This window comes from Lissotriton vulgaris, chromosome 2_1 (assembly GCF_964263255.1).
Source record: "Lissotriton vulgaris chromosome 2_1, aLisVul1.2, whole genome shotgun sequence".
NCBI lineage: Eukaryota > Metazoa > Chordata > Amphibia > Caudata > Salamandridae > Lissotriton > Lissotriton vulgaris.
The window spans coordinates 1,276,487,854-1,276,508,398 of record NC_141687.1 but is presented as its reverse complement, the minus strand read 5'-3'; the positions used below and the strand labels follow the sequence as shown (position 1 = coordinate 1,276,508,398).

At 50.4% G+C, this 20,545-nt stretch overlaps 1 protein-coding gene across 1 annotated transcript in view; it reads left to right on the top strand.

Moving 5' to 3' along the window:
* Nucleotides 1–20,545, top strand: part of UBE4A (ubiquitination factor E4A) — a 284,893-nt gene that overhangs the window by 159,976 nt on the left and 104,372 nt on the right. Inside the window, exons 13-16 of the mRNA XM_086956992.1 lie at nt 15,111–15,298; nt 17,439–17,539; nt 18,012–18,125; nt 18,600–18,774. Coding sequence (XP_086813118.1) covers nt 15,111–15,298; nt 17,439–17,539; nt 18,012–18,125; nt 18,600–18,774 — 578 coding nt within the window. The remainder of the gene's footprint in view (nt 1–15,110; nt 15,299–17,438; nt 17,540–18,011; nt 18,126–18,599; nt 18,775–20,545) is intronic.

The following is a 20,545-nucleotide window of genomic DNA, read 5'->3' as shown; positions in this document are numbered from 1 at the left end:
CAGGTGGCGGCCTGGGAACAAGGAAGACAAACGGGGACACAGGAAAAGGGGGTTTGCATCAAAAGGATCTGAGGCCATGAAAGGAATGAGGGGAGGTGTCGCGCTGGGAACAGGATGGGATTCTGTGGTGAAGCTGCGCTGAAGAGGGGTTTATGACCCAAGGCATGAGAGAGCGGGGGTTGTCAGTGTGCGGGGGGATGCTTGCGAGGTTAAGGGAGAGAGAGAGACGCGCTGGCTATCAGCGAGGGGCAGGGAGGCCATGGTGCTCAAAATGGCTGCCGCTTACGCGCACGAATGGGCTTGGAAAGGGGCAAGATGGCGCCGATAATGTTCACCAGGTTTGTATTAATTTTCCACAGTCCTCCCTTTAACATTTTCAAGACATCTTGCTGGCCTATTTCCTATCTATACCTATATGCAGCGATCATAAGTAAGGGAGGGAGGACTTAGGCAAAGGAACTGTACATTTACATCATATTATAAACGTCACATTGAAAAATCTCATCTAGTAAGCAGGTTCATCGTTAAGTTGGTTGTAGAAAAAAAAATCATCGTAATGTAATATCAGACTAGAATTACGTAGTGAGGGCGTTGGGTACAGATCATAGGTACTTATAGTCATTCGAAATAGGAGCTGGTAAGTTATCATATAAGTAAGTCCTTTTTGTATTCGGCGGGAGCATAGTTAGTCCAATGGTGATTGGGAGAGAAAGGAGATACAGAAAAAAATATCAGAGTTCTCGTTGTCTTTGGTCGTCTTCTGTCGGCACTGTTGAGCACATGGATTACCTATCAACGGAAATGTTCATGTGGATTGAGTCGTTGGGGGTCTGCGGGTAGGGGTGCATTTTGTTTTGTTTCGCCAGACCTCATAGGAGAAATGCGTTACGGTTTTGGAGCAGGTGCATTTTCTTCCGTAACCCAGAGCATAGTTATTAGGAGGCAGAAAGGATGGTGATAAGAAAGTGCAATTTGTCTTTGAGTGGTGGGGTCTGTTTGTTTCTTGAGTCTCTGTGATGGGTATTTCCTGTTGCCTCCATCATCTTCTTATCTGGCGTTTCCATCATCTTCAAGGTGCTCGGTAGCGGGCAGAACCACAGACTTTGTTTATCTTTTCTTCGGGGGCGACCCTTGGTGGAGTTCTAGGTCACCGTTCTGGGATTAACATAGTTCGTGGTCTACTTAGTCGGAGCTCCCTCCCTTCTGACGCAGGGAGTACTCTTCTCTGGGTAGCTCAGTAGGATTTGGAGGAACTTGGAAGTTTAGGTGGAAAGGTGTGGGTGTGAACAGTCCTTATGGTAGGTCGGAGGAGGGGATGGAGCAGGGCCAAGTCGGGAACAGATCAGGGGGACGGAGAGTTTGCGACAGGCGGGTCCGTAACCACGTTCAAAGAGCGGGGACTTTTTGGCACACGTCGATCATAGAGCAGGGGCTTCAGGTCAGCCCTTTCCTTAGCTTTGTCTGAAACAGTGCCCCGTCCTGCGACTCCTTACTGCTGTGGTCTCGCCTCGGCCTCCGTCGCTGATGTTCCACAATCCGTAGTCAGGCCGCGTGCTCCCACATCCGGTCTCTTTCTCCTCCGACAGTGATACCCTTAAATGAGTTTTGAAAAGACAGTCTTTAGAGATTTTGCAGAAGAAGGTAATTACATAAATCTATTTCTCTCCCAACACCAAGCAACTGGGGTAAGCATTCGCTACATTTGAGATTTTTGCGGCTAACGTATAAACAATTGATGATGGGTTTGCCGGATTCCTTGCAACTTCCTTTTGTTGGCTAATTCTTTGGCGCTTTGATGATTATTACGTTCATTTGTAATAGGTACGAGGTCTGGTACTCATTTATTGCGTACGTCTATTATAGTAGATGTCAATTCTTCTGGTAGAGACCCGTTTCCCTAGTACGAGTCTTGCAAGGCTAGGCTGGTCTTCAGGGCCTTGTATTTTATGAAAAAGTGCAACGTGCTATTCACCACAGTCTGATAGGCATCCTTCTGAGGGGTGAACATAGGCTAAACAAGTCTTCATTACATCAAAACATCTTATTTTCAACAAGGCTTACTGCAACAAGTTCTTTCGATTTTCGATCTAATTTTTAACTTTGCACACATCTTTCTAACTTTCTATATAAATCCTCGCAACCTGGTTACTACAAAAACTTGGGGGTGGTTTGCAATAATTATTAAACTTATCCTCGGGGAAGGTGGGATCTTATGGAAAACAATTAGGAACACAGTGAATTGGAGCAGGGGGCGTTTTTCAGGCTCTCGTTCAGGGCAGCTGATACCAAACTGGGGGCATTTTGGAAAGACGGGGGTGTCTCGATCACTTCTTACTGTTTGGGGTGTGGAGATAATTTGGAATGGGGATGGTCGCATTACCACAGACATATTTTATCATAGAAGCCACCGACAAATAGTTCCCTGGCTGTGGGTCAAATTTAGAGAACCTTAGTTGTCTTACCTGTCCTTTTCCTTTCGGTCAATTTAAATTTCATCCATATTTTAGTAGAAAAGGAGAGGTAGTAACGTGGTACCGATACAATTTTATTTAGGACGAATTTGTGCAAATACTTGTGGTATTTGGGGCCAATCAGGAGGTGCACCAGGTTCGCCAATTAGGTGCCAGTCACTAGGAAGAGGGAAAGTGTGGAGGGGTGAAAGAGAGAGAGAGAGAGAGTGAGAGAGAGAGTGAGAGAGAGAGAGAAAGAGAGAAAAGGGAGAGAGAGAGAGAGAGAGAGAGAGAGAGAGAGAGAGAGAGAGAGAGAGAGACAATAGGCCAAACAATACACATGTGACATGGAGAATGACCGTGTATTGTTTGGGCTATTCAGTGTGTTACCCAACGTTAGACGTTTTGGGTCTAGGTTAGGATGTAGAAAGCATGCAGTTTTGGGACGGAAGAGCATTAGGTCAGGTACAGAAAGATCGTGCATTGGGTAGGGCGTCCTTTTGTGTCGTCTTGCAGCGTTAATCCGTTTTCATGCATCGGGCGTGACGTGGCTCCAGATCCTTTACGGTACCCTAATCAGGATTCTAATGTAACCTGCAGAGGGAAAAAGGAGGGAAAGGGGGAGGTGGGGGGACAACATTCGAACACATCAAATGTACGGGCACGAAAGTCCTTTACTTACCGCATACTCGTACTTATCTCTTCGGGATATAATCCTTTAGGGTCTTGGTTTCCGAAGTCATGGGGGGGCGGGCAATGTGATAGGTGGTTCATGGGGAGGTTCGAGGATGGCATTAAGGATCGTGTGTAGGGAAACGCTAAAAAGAGGAATCGGAGGTGCCTTGGCGCGAGGTACCCGGTTTTGTAGATGTATCTGGCCATCGGGATCCTTAAATCATTCCCAAAGCTGTGATGTTCTAAGGCATATCAGTTCTTCGGTCAACCCTGTACCTTAGTACCTTCGACCACCATATCTTAATAACATTTTATCAATCACCCCGCTTTACTTTACCCATTCTCAGAAGTCAAGGTCCTTCTTCATACGTTAGTTCCTGAGCTTAGTCGCATATTTTGGAGGCAACGTATCATACCTGTGATTCGATCATCAATCCGGGGCCGAACAACCATTTCTCGGATAACCTTAAAAAAAGAGCAGAACGGTTGCGCACAGAAAAACCCTCCCACCGATACCCGCATTTACAAAAGTATGCGATGCCTATTCATAGTTTTTAAGACCTTTATTTGTATAATCATTCAGTACGTAAAATGTGAGAGCGCAATCATATTTTGGCCTGACACGTCGATGGAAGCACATACAGTAGGGGGTTATTTTGTAGCACAAGAACATGTAAAAAAAGGGCCTAATTTATTATTTGCAAGTAACTAAAAACATTTCATTGCGTGACGAGGGAATCAGGGGCATTTCAGTTCATAAACGGAAACACAGTCAAGCTCATCGGAATCACATTTCCTAGATGTAAACCGTGGGTGTGCATCATAAGCGACGTTATGTACCAGTTACAATAAATATCAAAAATAAATCGTTCATTGAAATCAACATTTTTACGGAACCCCTCTCAAATGTTCGCCAAGTGAACCCTCCTCCCTTTCTCATCGAGTGCACAATGGTTCGTATATATATCTTAGTACATCAAGTTTCATTAGCTAAGGAACACCACGAGGCATCCGTTAGTTTCCATTGATACCGGCGCCATTTTGGGCGAGGCCGGTTTAGTCCGGAAGTAGCATCAGGGGCAAAAAATGTCCCCGACGATTGGCGGTTGGACCAGGGTCCCTTTCGGCAGTTCAAAAAAACTGTGCTAACAGAGGGGCTGGTGGCGTGGACCGTCAATCAAGGGAGGGAGGGGGTAGAGTCTTTCTTACCGGGTCATGTTGATGTTCAGCCGGAACTTACTCGAGTTCGTTAGCCCATAATGTTCCTGGGTGGTTCAGACGGAAGCTGATGCAGACACGAGAGCACCGCCATCTTGTTGCTGTGCCGTGGTTATTTCATTTGAGATCAATGCAGCTGTTCCTCACCGGAAGCCTGAAGGGGCTGAGGGCTCTTGGGACTTTGGTAGAATCTTCAAAGTCGAAGGGATGTTTGTCGATGGTGGGGGCCTATGCCCAGGTGGGCAAGTGCCCGAGTATCTGAAAGAGACACGTTAGTGATAGATTCCTTACCTTAGAATATCCCCAGGCGTCAGACTGGATCCGGAAATTTTTGCGTAGCAATACCCCTGCGCGCTGGTAGGCGTCGTCTGCGGCTCCGCGTCCGTCGTCGGCGTCGTGAGCGCCGGGATGACGTCATCGGAGTATATAGACGGCGCCCATGCGCGCTGACGTCAGTTCTTCTTTTTTCCGCGCCAGCTAGCGCAGATCCGGAAGAAGCTCTACCCCCAGTCACTTTTTGACTGAAAACTTTTTTGATCTTTTTGATCCTCTTGTTAGTCGATTCTCGACTATCGGTGCCAGGGATGCCCGGGTTCAAGCCTTGCTCGAAGTGCGGCCGACTCATGTCGGTCACGGACCCCCATCGCCGGTGCCTGAAGTGCTTAGGCCTCGACCACGACGATCGAACCTGCTCCGACTGCCGGGCCCTGACGTCGAAGGCTAGGCGGGAGCGGTCCCGCAAGCGTCTCGAGCTGAGGCAGTCGGCCCCGCGCCGCTCCAGGTCCCGGTCCCGGTCCCACGGGAGGTCGAGGGACAGGTCGCGAGGTCGGAGTCATCGACGTTCCGGGAGTGGACACCGATCGTCTGGTTCCAAGTCCTCAGGTAAGAGGCATGAGAGGTCGGAGCGACACCATCGGTCCTCCGACCCGCCCCGTCGCTCGCACGATGCGACCGGGGATTCGGGCGACACCGCCCACGCGGCTCCGCGGGAGTCGCAAGCGTCGCCGCCTGCCCCACACCTTCGGGTCCCTGGGCACGGCGCGTCGCAGGAGGAGGTCGAGAGGTACCTCATGGCCATGAGGGCCCTCCCTCCTCAGTCGGTTCCCGTGGCGCCTTCGGGCCGATCGGCTCCGTCTGGAGGTCCTTCCGGGTCGGGCGCTTCGGCCCGACGACGTCGGGTGCTTCGGCCCCGGCGCCGCTGGCGACTTCGGTCCCGGCGCCGCGCGACCTCGCTGGATCCGGGACCTCGCCGGTCGACCTTACGACCTCGCCGGCGACGTCCCTTCAGGTGTCGTCCCCGGCAGCCGAAGTGGTTGCCGACCCCAATGCTTCCTACGGTCCTACTCAGGTGTCGGAGGGGCGCCGCTGGGCGCCGATTCCGTCGGCCTTCGGAGAGTTCTATCTCCACGAGGAGGCCCTGGCTGTTAATCCTGGTCTCCAGGAGCCGGGTGACGAGGAGCAATGGGAGGGGTCCGAGGACCCTCTGGCACGTGATTGCCAGTCTCATCAGGACTGGACATATGAGCTTGGGGAGGCCAGTGGTATTGACACCTCGCCAGACACTGGATTTACGTCGCCCCCGACTGTGGCTTCGGAGGCGGGTTCTGCTTACAGTGTAGTGTTGACGAAGGCAGCTAAGGCCCTAAACCTTGAGCTCCCCGTCGCGGCCGTGAGGACTAATCTCCTCACTGAGGTCCTCAAACAGCAGTCCGGCTCCGCGGAGCCCCTTCTGCCGTTCAATGAGGCCTTGTGTGACGTTCTGCTGGGCACTTGGTCCAAGCCCGCCACAGGTCCCCCTGTGGATAGGAACGTGGCCAGACGCTACCGCCCGGCACCGGGCGACCCTTGCTTTTTGTCCACCCACCCCACCCCCGAGAGCCTGGTCATCCAGGCCTCCAACTCCCAGACCGCATTCCCGTCGGCCCCGCCCGACAGGGAATCCAAGAGATATGAGCAGTTCGGGAAGAAGGTCTTCTCGTCTGTGAGCCTAGGGCTCCGGTCAGTGAACACCAACTGTCTCTTGGGCCGCTACACCCACACTCTGTGGGACACGGTTGCGGAGGTGCTGCCACAATGCCCTGAGGAGGTCAGGGCTAAACTCAGCCAAACCCTTGCGGACGGCCGAGATGCGGCACGCTTTTCTATCCGGTGTGGGCTGGATACCACGGACTCACTGGGCAGGGCGATGGCAACGACGGTGGCGGTTCGACGCCACGCCTGGTTGAGGTCCGCCAATTTTTCGGCCGATGTCCAGGCCACTCTCCTGGACATGCCGTTTGATGGCCGTCGCCTCTTCGGCGACAAGGCAGACCATGCGCTGGAACGTTTTAAGGACTCCAGGGCCACGGCCAAGTCCTTGGGCCTTACGGCCCCACGCCAGCAATCGGGTGCCTTTCGCTCCTTTCGTGGCCACGGAAGGGGCGCCCCACCACGGACCGTCAGCCACGCGCCGCAGAATGTTCAGCAACGCGGTGGCGGCCGTGGGAACCGCCGTGGCGGTGGTCAGGGCCAGCGGCGAGGCCAGTCCACACCTCCCTCAGCAGCCCCCGCCTCAAAACCTTCCTAGTCCGAGCTTTCAGGCCCATGTGACGCCTGTGGGAGGCAGGGTTCGCCATCACCTCTCCCACTGGCATACAGTCACTTCGGACAGGTGGGTGCTGCAAATTGTCCGAAGGGGTTTCTCCCTCCCCTTCGAGTCTTCCCCTCCATCCATGCCACCTCAATACCACCGTGTGTCGGGGGATCACTTGCAACTTCTGCAAGAGGAGGTTTCGGCCCTCTTGGCCAAGAGGGCCATCGAGCGCGTTCCTGGGCCAGAAGTAGGGCGTGGATGTTATTCCCACTACTTTCTGGTACCCAAGAAGGGCAAAGGGGGCCTACGCCCTATCTTGGATCTGCGGAACGTCAACGGCTTCCTCCGGACGGAGAAGTTCAAGATGCTCACTTTGGCTCAGGTCCTGGCTGCCCTGGACCCAGGAGACTGGATGGTAGCGTTGGACTTGCAGGACGCCTATTTCCACATCCCCGTCCTGCCGGCCCACCGGCGTTACCTGCGGTTCACGGTAGGCCTGGAGCACTTTCAGTTTACCGTGCTCCCCTTCGGCCTTACCAGCGCCCCACGGGTGTTCACGAAGGTGATGGCGGTGGTCGCAGCTCATCTGCGCAGGCAAGGGGTGTCAGTCTTCCCCTACCTCGACGACTGGTTGTTGAAGGCGGGCTCGCCCCAGACAGTCGTCACCCACCTCCAGACTACGGCCGACCTCCTGCACTTGCTGGGGTTTTCCATCAATGTGCCGAAGTCGCACCTGTGTCCCTCTCAGAAGCTCCTTTTCATCGGAGCGGTTCTCGACTCGGCGCAGTTTCGGGTTTACCCACCCGAGCAGCGGGTTCGGGATATTCAGGCTCTGATTCCTGTCTTCAGGCCGTTATCCCGGGTCTCGGTCAGGTTGACGCTGCGGCTTCTGGGACTGATGGCCTCCTGCATCCTTCTGGTGCGTCACGCCAGGTGGCGGATGCGGGCTCTGCAGTGGGACCTGAAGTTTCAGTGGGCCCAGCATCAGGGCAACCTGTCCGATCATGTCCTGATCTCGGAGGGCACTGCGAAGCAACTGCAGTGGTGGCTCACGGACCGCGACTGGGTCAGTGGCAGACCCCTCTCTCTACCCCAGCCGGAGCACGTAGTTGTGACGGACGCGTCCCTCCTGGGCTGGGGAGGCCACATGGGAGAGGCGGAGATCAGAGGCCTCTGGTCTCCGGCGGAGTCCCGGCTCCACATCAACCTTCTGGAGCTGCGGGCGATTCGTCTTGCACTGAAGGCATTCCTCCCCTCTGTCAGGGGGAGCGTGGTGCAAGTGTTCACCGACAACACCACCGCCATGTGGTACTGCAACAAACAGGGCGGTGTGGGGTCGTGGACCCTTTGCCAGGAGGCTCTGCGCCTCTGGCAGTGGCTGGAACATCAGGGCGTGACTCTGGTGGTTCAACACCTGGCAGGTTCTCTGAATGCCAGGGCGGACGAACTCAGCCGCCGGTGCATGATGGATCACGAATGGCGTCTGAACTCTGACGTGGCGCAAGGTCTCTTTCGACAGTGGGGAGAGCCTTGGTTAGATCTATTCGCCACAGAAGAGAACGCGCAATGTCAGCAGTTCTGCGCGTTGGAGTTTCCAAGGCGGCACTCGCTCGGAGACGCTTTTCGTCGCGAGTGGAGCTGCGGCCTGCTGTACGCCTTTCCGCCTATACCACTTCTGCCCAGAGTGCTGAAGAAGATCAGGCGCGACCGGGCCCAGGTCGTCCTTGTGGCTCCGGACTGGGCACGAAGATACTGGTATCCCGAGCTACTCAGCATGTCAGTCGATCCCCCGATTCGTCTGCCTCTTCGGGAGGACCTTCTGTCGCAGCAGCAGGGGACGGTCCTGCACCCGAACCTGTCCAGTCTCCACCTACAAGCTTGGAGATTGAGCGGCGGCAGTTGAGGCCATTTGACTTGCCTCCCGAAGTCTGTGACATCATTCTGGCAGCCAGGCGTCCCTCCACGAAGTCGGTATACGCCTGCCGGTGGAATAGATTTGTGGCATGGTGCGCAGCAAAGGCTGTGGATCCCCTCTCTGCACCCCTTTCGGAAGTGCTGCTCTTTCTTCTTTCCCTTGCCCAGCAGGGCTCTGCTCTGGGCACTCTTAAAGGGTACCTTTCTGCTCTTTCAGCCTTCTTGAGGCTACCAGATCAGCCTTCCTTGTTCAAGTCCCCTATAGTGAGTAGATTTCTGAAGGGCATCACGCACATGTTCCCTCCTGTTCCCTTCGTGATGCCCCAGTGGGACTTGAATCTTGTTCTCACCTATCTGATGTGTGCTCCCTTTGAGCCACTTCATAACTGTCCTCTTCGTCTCCTTACGCTGAAGACGGCCTTCCTGGTTGCCATCACCTCTGCCAGGAGGGTGAGTGAGCTCCAGGCTCTTTCTTCTTCTCCACCTTTCCTGTCTGTTCATCCTGATAAGGTGGTGTTGCGTACACGGCCTTCCTTTCTGCCCAAGGTTGTCACGGCCTTCCACATCGGGCAGTCCATCACCTTGCCCACCTTCTTTCCGCCTCCGCATCCCTCGAAAGAGGAGGAGAGGCTCCACCGTCTGGATCCAAAACGTGCGCTCTCCTACTACCTAGACCGCACTCGCCAATTCCGGGTGGATGACCAACTCTTCGTTGGTTACGTGGGCGCGAAGAAGGGAAAGGCTGTACACAAGAGGACCATCTCCAGGTGGATCATCTTGTGCATCCAAGCATGCTACTCTATGGCGAGGAAGGAGCCCCCGGCTGGATTGCGGGCTCACTCCACTCGGGCCACGGCAACGACAACTGCCCTGGGCCACGGTGTCCCCCTGCAGGACATCTGTCAGGCAGCCACGTGGGCCTCGCTGCACACGTTCGCGAGACACTACTGCCTGGACAGTCAAGTCCGGAGGGATGGCTTCTTTGGCCGTTCCGTCCTCCAGGACTTTCTGGTGTGATATTGGTTCGCAGACCCACCACCGGGGTTGGTATTGCTGGGGTATCTATTCTAAGGTAAGGAATCTATCACTAACGTGTCTCTTTCAGATGCACAAGTTACTACTTGTGTAACGATATATCTGTAAGAGACATTAGTTAGTGATAGATTCCTTACCGCCCTCCCATCCTCCCCGTTCTGCGAACCGATATTTAGGGTTAAGGTCATCCCCTTTCAGGGCCCTAGTTTCAATGGCACCAGTGTTAGTTCTATCATGGCTCTGCGTATCTGGCGCGGAAAAGCTGTGTTATCAGAACTGACGTCAGCGCGCATGGGCGCCGTCTATATACTCCGATGACGTCATCCCGGCGCTCACGACGCCGACGACGGACGCGGAGCCGCAGACGACGCCTACCAGCGCGCAGGGGTATTGCTACGCAAAAATTTCCGGATCCAGTCTGACGCCTGGGGATATTCTAAGGTAAGGAATCTATCACTAACTAATGTCTCTTACAGATATATCGTTACACAAGTAGTAACTTGTGCTGCAATTTCGGACAAAGTTACTCCAGCGGCCTAGACCCGCCTTTCGAGGGCCCAGACGCCATTTTGAGACCCTGCGGCGGCCACCCTTCGCCGTATCCATCAGGAGTGGAAGAAACTTCTTGTGATGGCGAAAGACAGAGCATCATGCTGCTGGAGCAGGACATTTTGGTTCGGGGCGCCAGGGTGCAGCAGTGGAGCCTTCGTCTGGGGAGGTGAGGGAGGCTCGTCCGTGCCGCCTTCCTCTCCCGGCGCATCCTACGCCGTCCCTTTGAATCAGGGGTGCACATGATGACCACCCTACACCCCTGATTCCGACTCTTGGGGGACCATCGTGCGTCCGATGTTATTCAAGTAGACCCATCAGACATTGTGTGTCCTGTACTATGCAAGTATACCAGTCGGGCATTGTATGTCCTGTGCTAAGGAAATATACCAGTCGGGCATTATGTGTCCTGTGCAGCGTAGGTATATAGCCGTCGCCCGGCTGGAGGACATCGGCGCCGGACCAGGGCAGGGAAGCCTCCTACCTGTGGAGGTGGAAGAGGCTCGTCCGCGTCGCCTCTTCCTCCCTGCCCACCTTGCATCCGCTCGATGGAGGAATTCGTGATGGCCGGACCAGGAGATACGAGGGAGGGGGTCATTTGCATCCGCCCCCTCCCTACTCGCGGCCCGGGGGACGCCATCCCTGGAAGGGTAGTATGGGAAGACCATTTCATTGCCTGCTTCGTGGAGCCTCCAGTACCTTCTCGCCGGCGATCTCTTTTGGCCCATGGCTGCTGGCAGGCCCCGCCCCACACGTGCTATGTGTTTCGGATGGGCGGGACCATCGAACTGTTACATTTCGAGGACTTCCGGAGTGAGCATAATACGTTTTATATTTCTCCTATTAGTACAGTTTGTTTTAGAGAGTGTTCTACTAGTTATTCTATTTACCGTTGGTTGTGTGTTTTCTTTACCGTAATTAAATCCTAAGTTATATAATAGACGCTTGGCTTCCTTGAGTCTTTTCTCTAACGGGGGGTTGTTTACACTGGCCTGCAGTTGTGTTTGTTTTTCAGAGTGGGGGAGCAACAGAGAGCAATCAGTCCCAGAACTCTAACATGTCGTTAAAATTGGTCTGACGAAATCTGTGCCATCGAGCATAATCAAACGGGGTGGTTCTGTCTGTCCTGTCTGCACTAGTCTGATTGGTTTTTATCTCGCGCCTTTTCCCTTTCTGTCGGCCTGTCCTTTCTGTCGACCCTCCGTTCTTACCTATGCTCTGCAGAGTCGGGCATTGGGCTTTCCAGTGCCCGGGACATTTACAGAAAGCACATTGGTTTTGTTTTAAATCTGTTCGTCCTGTGTATAGTGTCGGGGGATTACCTTCGGGTCGTTGTGTTCCGGGGTTGGCTTGTCGGCACATCCCTTTATACCGTTCTTTTTTCATGTCTACTCCTCGGAACTGCGCCATCGCTGGCCCTTCCCTTTGCCTACTAGACGTTTGGAGGGTTGTCCGTCGTGTCCCTTCACCTTTTCCGAATTCGTCGCCTTCCTTTCGTCGTGTGGCTTCTTTGCGCCACATACCAAGACTATCGAGCATAATAGGTGTTGTTTCATTCCTACGAAGAGCTATTTCTACTGTTTCTATTTTGTCAAGATCAAAGGATCCTCTCAGTGGCCACTGACTTTTTCGATCCTTTTTCGTATATTTATGCCACAGCTCACTATAGGCTATAGCGATTAATCCATGCTTCATGAACATGTCCTTATTAGGGGTGCCTTCCAGCGGAGCCGGATGGTTCATCTCTAATAAGCGGTCCGGGCTAAACAGGCTACTAACCAGTGGGGAGAAGACAGGCATGACGGATCACAATGGGATAATAGTCAGCACTACCTATCTTATCACTGCGTGCAAAGACTAGACAGAATATTTCTATTCTACGTTGTTTGTACGTAGTGAATACCTCATGAACCAATTTTGAGCAATCAATGTTAGGTCAAAAATAAAAAATCAATATGGTCAATGGGGAGAATAAGTAAGCTCGCAAAGGTTCGCGTCACCTACCCTTTCACTATCTGCAAAGAGGGGACCTATTCTTCCCTGTTTGCAGACAGAGAATCTCCAGAAAACAATCTATAACAGTTAATCAATGTTAGGTCAAAAATAAAAAATCAATATGGTCAATGGGGAGAATAAGTAGGCTCGCAAAAGTTCGCGTCACCTACCCTTTCACTATCTGCAAAGAGGGGACCTATTCTTCCCTGTTTGCAGACAGAGAATCTCCAGAAAACAATCTATAACAGTTAATCAATGTAGGGGGAGGGGGCAATTGTTCAATGGGGGAGAAAGATAGGTCCGACGGGTGCGTACCTATCCTTCGCTGTTTATAAAGGGAGAGCCTGTTGTTTCTCCGTTTGCAGACAGTGAATCTCCAAATAAATTAACAAAAAGTAATACTAGTATTTTCTCATCAATTATCAATCTCTTTCAATTATCAATCACTTTCGCAATTCGTCGTGTTTACACGACCTTACCCGGACCGCATGGACAGTTTCTTGTCTTCCGAATCCAGCGCCCGATCGTCCTCTTCTCTTCGTACTTCTCGTGGCACTCCTGATGGTTCCCAGTCAGGACCGCAGATCACTCGAGAGAGGTCTGTTCGGAACCAGTGAAGTTCGGATGATCGGCTGTCAGACGAGGGTCTATCGGACAGGGTACCTTCCGATCGTTGCAGTCGTTCACTCTGTCGTCAGGACCTCTCCCACTGGATCCACGAGTCGCTGATTGGCCCCACGTTGGGCGCCAATTGTAAAAAAGGGTTTCAAAGACAACCAGTAACCAAAGACCCTTTTATGTTGCCCGGCGGTATCGCCTCTATGACCCACCAATGTTAATCAATGAAGAAGCAGGCGCTGGAGACTGGAAGGCAGGAAACGAGGATTTTATTCTCTCCGGAGGAGAACACATCAATTCAGACAGCAAGTATCGTCACAAGGTGTTCTAACCACATCTCTGAGGCCTGGCCTCTTATACTAGGGTTTATGACCTTTATTGCACATAACACATTCTCGCAACACGTTGATAGTTGAAAGAACATCCTCGGAATCTCCCCTTCAGGCCCGTTCCCACATACATTTACAGTTGGATTCCCCACCCCGGTCACAACAGGTGATGGTTGTCGCACAGCAGGGCATTCCGCTGATTCACGGAATGCATGGGGTTGATCGGATCTCATAGGGTGGGGGCTTTGATCGGCTCGAGGGTCTTTTGATGGGGAGGGGAAGCTTCCTACTGTACGGGGTAATAAACAGTATCCGCAGGGCCAGGTGGCGGCCTGGGAACAAGGAAGACAAACGGGGACACAGGAAAAGGGGGTTTGCATCAAAAGGATCTGAGGCCATGAAAGGAATGAGGGGAGGTGTCGCGCTGGGAACAGGATGGGATTCTGTGGTGAATCTGCGCTGAAGAGGGGTTTATGACCCAAGGCATGAGAGAGCCGGGGTTGTCAGTGTGCGGGGGGATGCTTGCGAGGTTAAGGGAGAGAGAGAGACGCGCTGGCTATCAGCGAGGGGCAGGGAGGCCATGGTGCTCAAAATGGCTGCCGCTTACGCGCACGAATGGGCTTGGAAAGGGGCAAGATGGCGCCGATAATGTTCACCAGGTTTGTATTAATTTTCCACATACACAGAGACCTCCAGTTACTGTAAAGCAAAGATGAGGGGGGCAATGTAGAGGTTAAATAAAAGGGGGGACAAAGAGGAACCCTGGGGAACACCACACTGTATGGGTTGAAATTCTGCAGAGAACTCTCCCAGACGAACCGCCTGAGTCCGGCCGCTCAAAAAGGAGGATAACCAAAGTAAGGCTGTTCCTCTGATTCCCGCCGCTTCGACACGTGAAAGTAAGATGGTATGATCCACCGTGTCGAATGCGGCGGAGAGATCCAGAAGGACCAGGGCCTGATGTTGATTGGTATCCATACCTTGTCGGAGGTTGTCCCGAACTGATGTTGTAACGGACTCAGTTGAGTGGGCTGGGCGGAAGCCGGCCTGTCTTGGAGCCAACACACCATGACTTTCCACGAACTCGCTCAGGGTTTTTACCACGTGCCGTTCCAATACCTTGGCAAGAGGGAAATTGGGCGGAAGTTGACTGGATCGGAGGGATCCGCTCCAGGTTTTTTTAGAATCGGAACGATCACTGCCGATTTGAGTGCAGGGGTGACGATGCCCTGAGCCAGCGAGCTGTTTAGGAGCGCTAAGGGTGGTGAGGGGCAGTAAGTGTAAATCTGCTTTAGAATGTAGGCGGGGCAGGGGTCCAGCGGGGAGCCGGACTTAACCAACGGGAGAATGGAGAGGAATGAGTCAGTCGAGAGGGGAGGAAGTGAGTCCAGGTGTGCCGTGACTAGAGGACGGGTGGGGTCGGTGAAGGTCTGGGATGGAGGAGGAATGTTACTTTTGATTTTATTGATTTTGTCCAGGAAGAAGTGATTGAGCGAGTCACATAGTGTTTGAGAGGGAGATGGCTTGAGTGATGCTCTGTCGGAAAAAGCAAGATCCTGGACGATAGAAATAATTTCTCTTGGCCGATTCTCCGCGAGTTGGATTTTAGAGGAGAAATAGTTTTTCTTTGTATCTAGTATGGCTTTCTTGTACTGACTAAGAAGTTCAGTATAGCGGATTTTAACCCTGTACCTTGCAGAGTATGTCCTCCCCATTCTGCCCCGGAAACCAACATGATTTTGCATGTGCCTTCAGGATGAAGAACCCCCACCTTCGTGCTAAGCTGGCGGAAGTGCTTGAGGCAGTGATGCCCCATCTGGAGACTATTCAGAACCCATTATTGTCCAGTGTCTTCCAACGAGAACGAGTCTTCTGCTCCTACCGCCATGCAGCACATCTTGCAGAGGCCCTGATCAAAGTCTTTGTGGACATCGAGTTCACAGGTATGTAGGACCCAACGAATGCCAGGAGCATGAATGTTGATGTACCAGTGCCTGTGGTCGGTATGTGCTATGTAGTGAGTGCCAGTGATGGGTACATGGAATAGAACCAGTTGGGCTCATGTGAGATGCTGTGAATGCTAGGGGCAGGAATATGAAACTAGTTCTAGTGAGAAATACATGCTTAAATTTTTCCTGTCCAGAGTACCCAACATGGTCTACTGTTTTATTTTGTTTCTCAGTTATTTCTCAGGAAATCCCAACCTGGGAACATCTGCACAGGAATTCTTCCAAATCTAGGCTCTGAATAATTGTGGCGAGACTGAGAATGCCTCTGCCTTAAACACACTGTCAATCGAATGCTGCAGGCCGCTACCTAAACAACCTGAATCATTGCACATAGAGTGGGTCTTCGTCATGCTCCAATGTCTGCTTCAAGGGGGTTATAGGTATGGAACCCATCAACTTTGTGTCCAGTGACATGTCCTTCATGCTCCCCCTTAATATTGTTTACCAGATCTTCCCTTCAATGCTTGGGATGTCACTTTAGAAACAAGATATTTTTCTTGAGTGTGCATAGTAGGATCCCCTAACTTGGGCACATTCTGCATCCCCTTAGTTGCCTTGTGCAAAAATTGGGAGTGAAGACCATTTTCCAAATTGTATTTATACGTTGAAAAGTAATGGATCACCATTTCCTGTTGGTTTGTGATTTCAGACCACTTTATGGACTTTTACCTTAAGAGTTAATATTTTTTGTTTTGTTAGTTTAGACACAAAAGGTGTTGTCACCATTATCAGATGATTGCAGCTGGCTTTGTCCACTTCACTTGTAATTTGCTTTCCCCACAAAATGACGTATAAATAAAAGCAACTGAAAAACCGAAGGAGGCAGTGGGTTTCAGTAATGAAGATATGAAGCTGGGGTTTAATATGTGTGGGATTGATGGCAGGATGGTAGACTAGTACAGTCTGTGAAAGTGAGCTTGATCCAAGCTTTAAAACAGTTGTGAAATATATTTTCTAGAACTGTATAGCTTTACCATCTTATGGCTGTGTTGTAACTTATAGTACTAATGTAAACACGCTCGGGATGATTAAATGCTGAGCTCACCCCTATTGGAAGTAAACCCAATGATTGGTCAGTGACCAGTGGCGTAACATCAGTTCCCACAGCCCCTGCAGTGTAGCGGTGGCCCATTGTGCTTCAGGGGGCCGCCTCCAGTCCTGTGCACAGACAGCGGGCCTCTGGCCTGAGAGCTCCTGACTGAGTTTGAGGGTGGGCTCTATGTACTTTGCAGGAAGCCCCTTTACATTTGGAGAATCCAGAACATAATTTGACCTCTTATGTCCTAGTTCTGGATGGCTCTAGGTTGATTTAGAAAATCTACAAGAATTGAGTAGCTGTAGAGAAAGAATTATTGGGTGATCTAAAGTTGTGCTACAAATGTGAGTGGTTGAGTGGCTTAGGATGCTGGACAATTATACAAGAACCCAGTAAGAGATTTCTAGAATGTAACACTTTCTGCATGCTGAGGCAGTGTCTGGCAGTACTCGATCTATCTACAATGGCCCAGTGGTTTTTCAGTCTAGCTGACACAAGTAGTTATTCTAGTTGAACTGCATGAAGAAAGGATCGCAATATCATTCGCACTTACCTGTCGATGGAGGTAGAACATCCAGTTTCTCTCTTTTGTTAATTCAAGAACGAAGCCTTTAAAAAGGCCATTTTGTCACTCATCTTTTGAGCAAGTGTGAAAGGTGAGGATTAGAAGTCACAAAAAACTCTTTCAGCAGTGGGCCTCTAAATATCAATAAGATCTGAAAGTTTGGATTCCAGTCGGAGACCAATAATGGTAGTCTTGTTCTGAGACTTAGTGTTACTGTTTCCTAATGGCAAGCAAATTTGTGTCCTCACTCCAAAATGTGAGACATTAAATCCATGTATGGGCCCTTGTCTACTTGTTCTGAGGAATTTCGTTATGAGTCCTGCTTTAAATATTTAATGCACTATAGTGAGGAAAAGCAATGATATGCAGGATAGCTATGAAAAAGAAGTGTGTGTCTCCCTCGATTTTTAGTTACCCCAACTGCTTTGGCTTGCTTTCTCACATAAATGTATTTCTCTGTGCCTTTTGTCCAGGTGACCCACATCAGTTTGAGCAAAAGTTCAACTACCGCCGGCCCATGTATCCAATCTTGAAGTATATGTGGGGTCAGGAATCCTACCGGCAGAGTATCAAGGTGAGTAAGCAAGCCTATTTTTTTTTTTTGTTGTGTTTAGTAGCACGAACCCTGCCTGGGGACTTGTCCAATCCCTTATACTCAAACTCCCGGAATAATGTCTGCCACTACCTTTTTTTTTTTAACATAAAACTATGCAAAAAGTGGGAGAGCTCACAGAGGTATGTGCGTTGTGTGAACTTGTGCAGCTTCTCTTTTTCATTGTGCTTGTGGAGGTCCTTTCAGAGAGAGCAGCCCAATTCCATTACTGTAAACTGATGACTTGTCTTACTTCAAGAACTTTGTGGGGAGGCATGAAACCTTCTTTCTGAAGGGGTCCTTGGAAGTGGCTCTAGAGATGCATGCAGGGGCTCTGCTCTCCATCTGATTGTGCCTCGTTGCTAGTGCAGAACCTTTAATTCCTCGACAGACTAATTTGGTGTCTATGCAGCAGCTCTACATTACAACTTACTGTTCTTTGGTGCCTTTGCAGCAACTGGCAAACTATGCTTCAGAGAACCTGGAAGCCATGAATCCCCCTCTATTTCTGCGGTTCCTGAACCTGTTGATGAATGATGCCATCTTCCTGTTGGACGAAGCCATTCAGGTGAAGTGTGACCCTGAGCTGTGCCTGTATCTGTGCTCTTACCAAAGTTCATTTTAATGGATCTCTTTACGTATCTCCGCAGTTGAGGAAGAAATGAATTGAAAGCTCAGCAGTATCTACATTGTTCATGAATTGATAAACTCTGTGCTTCCAAAACTGTTCAGGGAGGTTTAACATAATGTAACATCTTGGACCAGCGAACTTGGGGAGGGCTTTTATACTCTACTTACACAGCAAGGGTTGTTTGTCTCTAGTGCTGAAGGTATCGGAGCCCTGAGGAGTTTACAATGGGAAAGCAAGAGTGTGCAAGAGTTTGAAATGTCGAAGTCACTATAAAGAGATCCTGAATACATGAGATTTGCTGCATTTTCTCAAACTTAGTCAAAATTTTACCTTTCTCAAGCTTAGAGGGCAAACAAATATACTGTTCCTTTGATCGTTTTTAAGTGGGGTGATTTTTCTTTCTGCACGCAGTACTTGAGTAAAATTAAGATCCAGCAGATCGAGAAGGACCGTGGGGAGTGGGAGAACTTGTCCACTGAGGTTCGCAGAGAGAAGGAGGCCAGCCTGCAGATGCTCGGACAGTTGGCCCGATTCCACAACATCATGTCCAATGAAACAATTGGAACTCTGGCATTCCTCACCTCTGGTAAGAATTGTGCCATAACATTCCAAACATTCTGTAATATTCCTGCTTCCTACCTGAAGCTAAGAAGTATATGCTTCTGCATATTGAGTAAAAGTCCTGCACTTCTTACCGAAACCAAGAGTCATTCTTTCTCACCTTAGTTTAAAGCTATGCCTTTCCTCGCCTCAACTAAGAACCCCGCTCTTTCTTTGCTCTGCTAAAATGCATGCTCCTTCACCTCTGGTAAGAATGATACCCTCCCCCTTATATTGGATAAAACTCTTCTCTCACCTTCTTCACCTCTGATAAAGACTGCTTCCTTCCTTGAGTAATGCTGCTTTGCTCTTCCTCGCCTGTAATGAGTCCTACCAATCTGCCCCTGCCCTTCTGTTTGACACGCAATTGAGCGGATGGGGGGTATTGGAATTTTGATGTGGTCTGTTCTTGGTGGTTGTTTTTACTCCAGTATTGGAACTTTCATAGATTCCCAAAGCTTGTATCATTCCCCGTCGTCGGAATGGGAGTCTCGGTAAACAAAATAACATAGCAGTATGTACAAAAGAGAAAGGAAAAAAGGCCTAGGCCTCATTCCCTTTTTTGGAACAAAAGGGGTGGTGATGGACGGAGAATCTGAATCAATCAAACGCTCAAACCCAGTCAAAAGATCTGGGTTTAATCCATCACCGTTCTTTAGCCCACTCTGCCACCCCATTTCAGACATGGCTATATGCAAATCAGTCTGACCCTGTGCCTCATGGGAACAGTCCAGCCTGAACTGCCATGCCATGTCTTCCCTGGACCGGAAACAAGCTTCCGAGGACCGGTTTCTGGCATTCCAGCCGTCTTCAGCCTGGCTTGCTTGAATCCAGTGGCAAAGTGAGCAAGGGACTCACGTCTGAGCATATAGCCATGTCTGAACTGGGGTGGCAGAGTGGGCTAAAGAACGGTGATGGATTCAACCCAGATCTTTTGACTGGGTGTGAGTGTTTGATTGATTCAGATGCTCCGTCCATCACCACCCCCTTTTGTACCTCATTCCTTTTTGTAGCACAGCCATCTCTTTTTGCAAAAGAGACCAAAGTAAAGCAACAGCCGATCAGATTAGTCTCTCCCCATAGAACCCCCCTGAGAGAACCTCTGAGCCTCAGATTTTCTACCACACGTTGTGCTAAGGGAGTCTCCTTTGAACTCTGCTCACTTCAATTCTAGTTGACTATTTTTCATCAGTTTTGTCTTTAGATTTGTTTTGTATTTCATCTTGAAATGTCTGACAAGGAGAAGAAAGCCCTTTTTAAGGCTTGTTCCACCTGTGGTAAGAAAAGATTATATGTGGAGGACAGGCATAAGGACTGCATTTATTGCCTGTATCCTGACCACAAGACAGAGGACTGCAAGATCTTCCGCACCTTCTCAACAAAGACTCTCCGGGACCGTGAGGGTTGTCTCCTCACTTGGCTCCAAAAGTTGAAGTCGAGGAAGGAAACTCCGTCAAGTAACAGTGTCAAAAGATCTTTATTCGGAATAAAAAAAATCCATAAAAGTACATGCAGATTGCAATTTCAAACCGTACAGTACAATGATATAACAGCCGGCATAGAACATAATTAGGCTGTGGGGTTTTAGGTTTAAACCTATAATTACAGATAAAACCCCACTGAAAGAAAAATAGCCCTCACCGGTGAAAACATATAAACACTGAAAAAACACCTGCACAACCACAAACTAAATGCCATTCAAAGAAAGGAAAAAGAAAGTGAAAGAGTAATTTTGTTCTTACTGAAGGGGTCAATAA